Here is a 10598-nt window from a genome sequence, read left to right on the forward strand (position 1 = left end):
AAGGGAAAGAGCACTGGGTGTTGTATGGAAAACAATTTGACAATAAAATATTATGGAGAAAAAAAAAGTATTTCCACAAAAAAAAAAAAAAGACTATAGAGGCTGGCAAGGGTGTGGAGAGACAGGCACCCTCCTACACTGTTGGTGGCAATGTAAACTGGTGCAGCCGCTCTGGAAAACAGTGTGGAGACTCCTCAAAAAACTATCCATAGAACTCCCCTATGACCCAGCAATAACTGCTAGGGATTTACCCAGGGGATACAGAAGTGCTGACGCATAGGAGCACATGTACCCCAATGTTTATAGCGGCACTTTCTACAATAGCCAAATCATGGGAAGAGCCTCAATGTCCATCAACTGATGAATGGATCAAGAAGATGTGGTATATATACACAATGGAGTATTATATGGCAATGAAGAAGAATGAAATATGGCCATTTGTAGCAAAGTGGATGGACCTTGAGGGTGTCATGCTAAGCGAAATAAGTCAGGCAGAGAAAGATAGATACCATATGTTTGCATTCATAGGTCTAACAGGAGACACCTGGCAGGGGACCATGGGGAGAGGAAGGGGGAAAGAGAGCGGAAAAGTGTGAGGGACACAGATCAAGGGAGACTACTGAATACTGGAAACGATCCATGGACTGAAGGGGGAGGGGGAGGGAGGGAAGGGGTGATGGTCATGGTGGGGGGCACTTGTGGGGAGAAGCACTGGGTGTTATATGGAAACCAATTTGACAATAAACTATTATAAAAAAAGAGTTAGGTCAGAAGAGAGTGGGGAATCAAACTGAGAAACACTATTTTGGCTGTGTATATATGTAATGGAGCATTTTCTTGTGTGGCTCAAACAGAATCTGGAAACATTTTCAAGATGGCCATAACAAAATATTTCTAGAGCAAAAGTATCCCAAAGTGAATACTTTGGGACTGCAGTTATGTATTCAGAAATAGAAGTTCTGGCATTTATTTTGAATTTTTGTCTTTTTTTGAAAATTCAGTTGTTTTCATATTATTATCTAATTCTAATTTTACAATTAAGTGTGGGGCTGGTGTTGAAAAATATTACTTTTCCCCAAAGAGCTTTTAAATGATAAATGAAAATAAAATGAAAAGTTTCCCCACACAATTTTGATAGGTGCTTTGGGTGTGGAAGTATGGATTTTTAAACTGCTACTTCCATTTTGTTGCTCTGAATACATTCACTACTATAATAAAAGTCCATTTGAATGCTCATTCAACAGGTCAACCTGCTATAGTCAACTGTGTTTTTTTTTTTTAAATCTTTCTTTTCAGTGCCAGTTTTGGTTCAGCTCAGACACTATAGGTAGGCTTGTTAGTTGTTTAGTTGTTAGATGCTACTTAAACAGACTCACTAAGAGCTAGAGAGTATACTGCTAAGTGAAATAAGTAAGAGAAAGACAGATACTCTATGATTTCACTCATAATGTCAGATTTAAGAAAACAAAACAAATGAGCAAAGGGGAAAAAAGAAGAGAGCAAGAGGAAATCAAGAAACAGACTATCCAAAACAAACTGATGGTTACCACCAGATGTGAGGTGGGTAGGGGGATGAGTTAAATAGATGAGGGGGATTAAGGAGTGCACTTGTCTGGATTTTTGAGCACTGGGTGATATATGGAATTGTATACCTGAAACTAACATAAGACTGTTAAGTTAATTATATTGATGCTTTATTTATTTTTGATACAGAAGAGACAGAGCATGAGAAGGGGAGGGTCAGAGAGAGAGGGAGACACAGAATATGAAGACAGGCTCCAGGCTCTGAGCTAGCTGTCAGCACAGAGCCCGACATGGGGCTCGAACCCACGAACCATGAGATCAGGACCTGAGCCGAAGTCAGAGGCTTAACCGACTGAGCCACCCAGGCGCCCCATGTTAACTATATTGAGATTAAAATTTTTTAAAAATTTTTATTAAAATAGAAAAGGAGGCAATTTAATTACCCCAAGAAACAGACAATCACATATGTGACCCCCAGTTAAGCTTATTACAAGAACAAATACATTTTAGAAACAGTCAAATAAAAAAAAATTTCACATATCTATATGATGTCCCTCCATTTGGAAAATAGTCCCATTACATGCAAACTCAGTTCCATCAAGAAAACAAATGACAAGTCCACTAGTGGATGTATTTTTCCAAATTATAGTAAAGCAAAAGCTGGTTATGTTTCCAAGTGTGAAAGGGGAGTGCTGTTGATTCTCAAGTTGTTAGAAGAGGAAAATATTACAAATTCTTGTGATTGACTCCTTCTAAGAGTAACTAAACAAGACTTTCAGTAATTTCTGACCAAGTCTTTCTTTCAACATCATGAACTAAAATAGTCTTCCCAACAGCACATATGACTGATAGCCTCACTCACAGTAAATTACCAATTTACCAAATAATTTACCAAGTTCTTTACAAAGAACAATAGGTCAGCCTTTCCACTAATGTATAAATCAAGTTATTGAAACCATAAATTATGACAAACTGTTGAAATGCAGATGTTTATGGCCAAGTCCTAAATATGACCTACATCTTCAAAGGGTTTGTTTATTTTTTAACATCCTCAAAGTCAAATATCAGCAGTAAAATCTCTCTCTCCTGGCTGTTGGCACTGCCATAAGGTCAATGTATTCTAAACAAATGGATATGGAGCTTTTAACAACTGATACACAAGGCTCAAATATCCATGATGGGGGAAAATGCCATCAGGAGAAAAAGGTATAAAAAGCTTTTATTAATCTGTGATTTTCAAATCAAACATGCAAAGAAGAAAACAAAATAAAAGAACTGCCTAATTTCAGCAAAGAAGATTTAAGCAAGAGATGGCATGAATGTATTAAAATATAAATATTTTAATTAAATAAAAAATATCAAATTGATAACAAAAGTATGGGCATACTAATTTTATATACTATACAAACACACACACATATATAAACAAAGATTGGAAAAGAATTTTGAATACTTCAAATATTTAAACTATTCACTGGGGTGTTTATCTACAGAATTGTTTAATTACATAATAAAACTCTGTGGAAAAATTACGAGAAATTCTACATTAAAAACAATAGTACTTAAAATAAGTTAGTTTTTCTTAATTCCAAATATGCAGAAAATGAAGTGATGTCTAAAAATTATATCAGTTGGGGCACCTGCATGGCTCAGTCGTTGAGGATCCAACTTTGGCTCAGGTTTGTGCGTTTGAGTGCCGCATGAGGCTCCGTGCTATCCACTAGCTCAGAGCCTGGAGCTTGCCTCGGATTCTGTGTCTCTTTCTCTCTCTGCCCCTCCCCTGTTCACACGCTGTCTCTTTCTGTCTCTCAAAAATAAATAAATGTAAAAAAATTTTTTTAATTCTATCAATCAAGTCCACTAATCTGACATTCCTTTCAGAATAGAAAATTGCAATTGTTCTTGGTGTAAATTAAAATGTATTTTAGGGGTGCTTGGGTAGTTAAGCATCGGACTTTGGCTCAGGTCATGATCTTGTGGTTCGTGGGTTTGAGCCCCGTGTCAGGCTGTGCTATCATCACAGAGCCTGCTTTGGATCCTCTGCCCCCCTTCTCTGCCCCTCACCCAACTCACATACATGTGTGCGCACATGCTTTCTTGCTTTCTCGCTCTCTCTCTCTCTCTCTCTCTCTCTCTCTCTCTCTCAAAAATAAACATTAAAAACGTATTTTATATATTTACATTTGTTCCACATGAGAGATTTCCAAATCTAGCTATTCATCCAGTCACCTGGGGAACTTTCAAAAAATAAGTCCCAGAGGCCTATCTCTTAGAGATTCTAATTTCTCTGATCTTAGAGATCCTGGAAAAGTCTGGAGTAGATATCAGGAATCAGTATATATGATATAATACAAACCTAAAGTTGGTGTATTAAGGGAATTTCTCCTCTGATTCAGCTAGCTCTTGGACTGGTCCCTTATTTCAGTGCTTTCCAAACACTACTATACATACCAATCACCAGATGCCACAAAGTAGCACATTCTGATTCAGTAGGTCTGAGATGAGACATAGGAACCTGCAGTTCTAACAAGTTTCCAGATGATGTCCATGCTGCTGCTCCAGGGACCACGTTTTGAGTAGTAAGACCTTATGGGCTCTCTTAGTCTTTCCATAGGTGAATGATAGAAGGCACTCCCCTAAGCAGTCCCTGTCACTAGGGTATTTTAAGTTTTACCTAAACATCCTTTAACATAGTGAGAGTATACAATTTGCTAAATACTTGGCATATTTTTACTATGTATCCTACCAGCATGTGAATGGAAATGATTTCTTCCATTTACAGGCAGATTATCACTCAAAGATCAGTGTTACCAATGTCACAATGGAGAGATGAAATTAAAATGGACATATTTTCACTATATATACAAGTATGTTGATCACAACCATGGTTATAATAGTGAAAAACTGGAGAAAATTCTAGAGGTCCAACAACAGAAGCTGATTAAATACCTTATAAGGGCAACTATTAAAAATAATGATGTATGGGGGAGCACCTGGGTGGCTCAGTCGGTTAAGCATCCAACTTTGGCTCAGGTCATGATCTTGTGGTTCATGGGTTCAGGCCCTGCGTCAGGCTCTGTGTTGTGCTTTGGATTCTGTGTATCCCTCTCTCTCTGCCTTTCCCCCACTCATGCTCTCTCTCAAAAATAAATAAACATTAAAAAAAATAATGATGTATGGGGCACCTGGGTGGCTCAGTGAGTTGAGTGTCCAACTCTTGATTTCGGCTCAGGTCATGATCTCATGGTTCATGGGTTTAAGCCCCGCATCAGGCTCTGTGCAGACAGCACTGGCATCTGCTTGAGATTCTCTCTCTGTCCGTCTCTTTCTGCCCCTCCCACCTCCAGACACGCATTCTCTCTTTCTCTCTCAACTAAAACTTAAAAAAAAAATAAGGATGTAAATTCACAATTACTGGTAATGAAAAGATGTTCATGATTAAGTAAAAAGAAAGGGTTTTGTAAGACCTTAAAGATCCTACTGTGTGGGGAAAAAATAGTCATATACTATACATTTTCTCAAAAGAAGAGTCCAGAAAGATATATTAAAATGTGTAAAGCATTCTCAAAAGACTGAAATTTCAGGTAATCTTGATGTTTATTTGCTCATATTACCTAGTATTTCTACTGTGTCACAGACCTTATAAAATTCTGAAAGGGGAACAAGGAGGTGAGAAGAAAGCCAAGTAAGTCCATGTATGCTCCCACCTTTTAAGAACTACTGGAACCGCTTGACTGCTAGGTAACTTGCACTCTAAAGAGTTACAGGACTTCCTACATTCAAAGTACTTTGAAAGATGGTTAAAAGTGCAGTCTTGCATCACACCTCAGGCTTCCTGAACTAAATCTCTGATAACAGGCTCTGGAATCTGCATATGAAGCAAAGACTGACACAGACAGTAAAGTTAGGAAATGGTAACCTACAGCAAATTCAGAATGGGTGAAGTTACAACACATATGTACACATCCACATGCACAGAAACCACTGGAATCTGAATAAAAACAAAAAACCTATACTTAGCAACTTACTTTATTCAATCTTAATTTTAAGCATCTCATGTGAACACTGACATTTCTCATGGGCTGACTAAAGTCACAAAGGATTTCCTTATATTTGAACTGCATCTCTCTGAAGCTATTTTTATTACAAACCCTTCTTTGATGTTCTGTCTTCATTAGCTCTTCATTAGTTAAAAGTACCACACAAACATTTATTAAAAAAACATATACCTAGGTAATTCAACTATTCTCCTATTCTCATTTCTCCTTTCTAAACACATTCCAGTTGACTAACCTCAGTAGGTTCTGGTGATTATTTCTTCCAGAGATTGTCTTTGAGGTAAATTTAAAGGCATTGGGCAAGTTTATACTAATAGACGTCCTCAAAGAAACAAGCATAACATTTTCTGTTATGAAAAACACCATATGAACCCCCAAAAATTTGTTGAAAGAAAAAGAGGAAAGGAAGGTATTGCACTAAATATATCCCTGACATGTCACACTCCTAAATATTAAGTATAACAATCAACTAACTTATAAGGCATACATTTACTAAAAGTTTTCAAAATGAGACCTCAAGAGTTTGGGGGAATTTCCCAAGGTTAATAAATTAAGAACATTTTCCCAAAGAAGTCATTGATGGACTTTCCCCCCCCTTTAATAAAACAGAAGAGAAAACAACAGAAGGGAAAAAATCAGGAGGAAAAAAGGCTGCCATGAGCTCCTAAGAGGATCTAGGGAAAGAGCATAATTTCAGGGAGATGGGGGACCAGCCTTTTTAAAAAAATCCATGATACATATTAATCCTGGATCATTCAGAAGGCCAGGCCTGCTAAAACTGGAATTTATTAAAAACAAGAAGATTATATACCCACCTGCAGCTCACACCAAGCAACCTCAACCCATGTTTCAGTGTCCAATCCTTTATATACTGTTTTAAATGCTCCTCTTCCCAGCTCAATGTCAAATTTCAGGAACCTGCCACTAGGAGAAGTAGCTACAGCCTTCATTTCTGCTTCTTCTTCCATTTCCTTTTCATTTTTCTCCTTCAAACAATCTTTTGAGGACTCTGAAGTTGCCTTTGAACATTGTTCATATTTAACTTCTTGTCCACCTCCCAGCACATTTGAAGGAAGCCTTTCTACTCTTGGAATATTTGTTGCAGTCTTCATTCTCTCATCTTTGGAGGAAGATTCAGCAACTTTATCATCTTCCATCATCTCAACACTCTTTCGGAAGAATCTCTTCCTTTCTGTAGTTTCCCCAGTAGCAGAGAAACTACTGTTTTTTTCTTTTATTCTAGTTTCTACTGTCAAAGTTACTGCAACCTGAGGAGCTCTGTCTTCCAATGAAACTCCATCAGGTTTTTCAGAATCTTCTGTGCTAGCTGGCTCTCCTGAATCAGTAGCCATTATAATTGACGTTAGCAGTAAAATTTTTTTCCTCTTCCACTCTTTAGTCCAGTTACATCTCAGGTATCAGGATTATCAGAAAGGACTTCCGTTTATGTAGTCATATGTTTCCATAGCAACCTGAAGTGGGGGGAAAGGATATTTTAAAAACCCCACAAAGGAAATCATTAAGGAGAAAACAAGTCACCTGTTTAATCCCTTTTTTCTTAATAAGAAGTTTGTTCTTTTTCTGTCCAATCTTAGCAACCAGCACACTCCAGGGACTATGTCTTATCTTGTTTACCAGTGTAGTCCTAAGTGCCTAGCAGACTAGTTGGCACATAGCTCAATAAGTATTCATACTGCACGAACGTTGGTTAGGAACTTAGTTCTCAACACCATCTATCAATCCATCATATTTAAAACAAGTATATAAACCCTGAGTTCACTTAGCTACAAGGTAACACATAATAAATAAGCACATAATTTCTCAGTAAGTGGTTTTTATCTAAAATTCTGAAATTAATCCAATAGTATTTTTATTGTGGTAAAATATACTTAATATCAAATTTACCATTTAATCATTTTTAAGTGTACAATTCAGTGGCATTTAGTACATTCACAGTGCTGTACAACCATTACCACTATTGATTTCCAGAACTTTTTCATCATTACAAACTGACATTCTATATCCATTAAACTACCCATCTTCCCAGCCTCAGCCTCTGGTAATCTTTATTCTCCTTTCCGTCCCTATGAACTTGCTTATTCTAGGTACTTCATATAAGTGGAATTATATAATATTTGTCCTTTTATGTCTGGCTTATTTTACTTTAAATAAACCTTACTTTATTTAAGGTTCATTCATGTTGTAGCATGTATCAGAATTTCATTCCTTTTTAAGACTCAACATTATTCCACTGTATTTATATACCACATTTTGCTTCTCCATTCATCTAGTCAATGAATTGGGTTGTTCTACCTTTTTAAAATTTTTTTTAATGTTTTATTTATTTTTGAGAGAGACAGCTTGAGCAGGGGGGGATCAGAGAGAGGGGGAGACAGAATCTGAAGACAGGCTCCAGGCTCTGAGCTATCTGTCAGTACACAGCCCAACGCAGGGCTCGAACCCACGAACTGCAAGATCATGACCTGAGCTGAAGTCGGACACTCAACCGACAAAGCCACCCAGGTGCCCTGGGTTGTTCTACCTTTTGACTGTTATGAATCATGCTGCTATGAATACCTAACAGTAGTTCCAAAAAATGTAAATACTTGTTTAAGAGCTTACTTACCTGCAGATATTAACAGAAAGAAACTGCTGTCAAATATTAACACACTATACCAAAAAATGGCAAGAAAGATTTAAAAATATGCATCCTTTGAACCAATAGTTCCACTTAGAGGAATTTGCCTTAGAAAATAGTCAAGAATCTGGGCAAAAATATAACATTCATTATAACATTTAAAATTTGGAAAAACTATCCTAAACATAACCCTAATAGAGGTTTAGTTAAATATCAAAATGAGATATGACACAGCACTAAGAACACTATAGTTTTTAGTGAGATGGGTGGCTCAGTCGGTTAAGCATGGGCTCTTAATTTTGGCTTGGGTTGTAATGTCACAGTCATGAGACTGAGCTGCATCGGTCTCCACACTGGGCATAGAGAGTCTGTTTAAGATTCTCCCTCTTCCTCTCCCCCTCCCTCTCCTGCCCCTCTCTTGCTCGTACATGTGCATGCTCTCTCTTTCAAAAAATAAAATAAAAAAGACATTCCCTATATGTTATATGGTTAAATGAAAAAAATGAAAAAAGAAATATATACAACAAGCTTCCATAAACACATGCATAACTCTGGTGGAATTACAAACCTTTTTTCTTTCTGCTTTCTTGTATTTTCTAAAACTTTCCACAAGAAACGTGGAAATATGCAGAACATATACCAAAAAAAAGGTTTTCAAATGAATGGTCAAACCACCCATTAAAAAATTCTTCCTTTCTTACCACAAACATGTATCACAAACTTAAGCCTACATACCTATTATGTTATACGCCTTAGAAGGCACAATTTGTCAGGTCAAACCAAAAATACATGGAAATACCAAATGTGAAAAACTGAAGAAAAACAACCCTGAACTAAAACAAAATGAGGAGAAATACCCTAAACTGTTCTACACATTTAACACAATTCCTATCAAAATCCCAGCCAGTTTCCTTGCAGAAATTAACCAGCTAATTATAAATTTCATATAGAACTTGAAGAGACCCAGAATAGCCAAAAACAAAAATAGTGGCAAGAGGAACAGATTCAAGATACATTAAGGAAATACTAAATACAAGAACAAAGTTGGAGGACTCCCCCTTCCCATGAAATTTGCCTATCAAGTGACAGTATGAGGACATAACTGTGTTAATATTAATACCAGAGCTAAGAAGTGGTCTATGAAATTGCACTTCCAAATCAATATACATAGAAAATCATCTAATAAGGCTAGCATTACATGTAAGTGAGAAAAAGTAACTAACAATGACTTACTTAGGTAGAGATGTTTTTTTCTTTAACTTATTCCAACATTTTAGACTTGGAAAAAAACCTGCAATCATATACAAAGAATCCAGTATGCCCTTCACTTACATGCCCCAAATGTTAATATTTTAGGTTGGATATTCTTAAGTAAGAATAATATTATTCACTTAACTTAAAGGTCACTTATCCAGAAACCTCAAGAGCAGAGATCCATAAGTAAGATAAAAGGACTTCCAAACAGACAAAAATAGGTAAAATTAGAAAATTTAAGTTGGAAAAACCTTCAAAAAAATTTAACTCTGTAACCTCTTAAAAATTATGGGGCACCTGGGGGGCTCAGTCGGTTAAGTGTCTGACTCTTCATTTTGTCTTAGATCATGATCTTACAGTTGTGAGATGAAGCCCCAAATCAGACTCTATGCTAAATGTAGAGCCTGCTAAAGATTCTCTCTCTCTCTGTCTGCACCCCACCCCCGTACCTCTCCTGCTTTCATGCTCTCTCTCTCTTAAAAAAATTAAATCATACTAAGAACCCTAATATAAAAATAGAGGTACAAGTAGTACTGCTCTGGTATAATAATTCTAACAGTTTTGTTCACCTGGTTTCCTGAACTATAAGGATAAGAAGCAACAAATAACAGGAGTGGGGAAATGAGTGTTCCCCCAGTCTTCTAACTTCTAAAAGCCAACCCTAAGACAAAATTGTTCCTAGAGATAAAGAGGGGCATTTGTAAATATGACAAGATTCATCAGCATACTATAACAATTATGAACATACACACATCTAACGCAGAGCTCCAAAATAAAATAAACTGACAAAACTAATACCCCATTCTCAGTGATGGAACAATCAGATGGAAAAAAAAGAAGCTAGAAAATATGGCCAATACTACAAACCAACTTAACCTAACTGCCATCTACAGAACACTCCCAATAAGAGCACAATATACGTTCTTTTAAAGTACACATGGAAAAATCTCCAGAGTAAATAATATACTATGCAATAAATCTCAATAAGTTTAAAAGAACAAAAGAATTAAATTAGAAATGAAAAACAGAGGGGCACCTGAATGGCTCACTTGATTAAGCATCCAACCCTTCATTTCAGTTCAGGTTATGGTCTCACAGTTCATGAGTTTGAGACACTACTTGGG

General features: G+C 36.7%; 1 protein-coding gene across 1 annotated transcript in view; it reads right to left on the reverse strand.

The window, feature by feature from the left end:
* Positions 1-7039, reverse strand: part of WNK3 (WNK lysine deficient protein kinase 3) — a 175942-nt gene extending 168903 nt beyond the window's left edge. The window contains exon 1 of the mRNA XM_029930827.1: positions 6398-7039. Coding sequence (XP_029786687.1) covers positions 6398-6934 — 537 coding nt within the window. The 5' untranslated portion in view covers positions 6935-7039. The remainder of the gene's footprint in view (positions 1-6397) is intronic.
* Positions 7040-10598: the final 3559 nt, after the last annotated feature.

The sequence above is a fragment of the Suricata suricatta genome, chromosome X, assembly GCF_006229205.1.
Source record: "Suricata suricatta isolate VVHF042 chromosome X, meerkat_22Aug2017_6uvM2_HiC, whole genome shotgun sequence".
Classification (NCBI taxonomy): Eukaryota; Metazoa; Chordata; class Mammalia; order Carnivora; family Herpestidae; genus Suricata; species Suricata suricatta.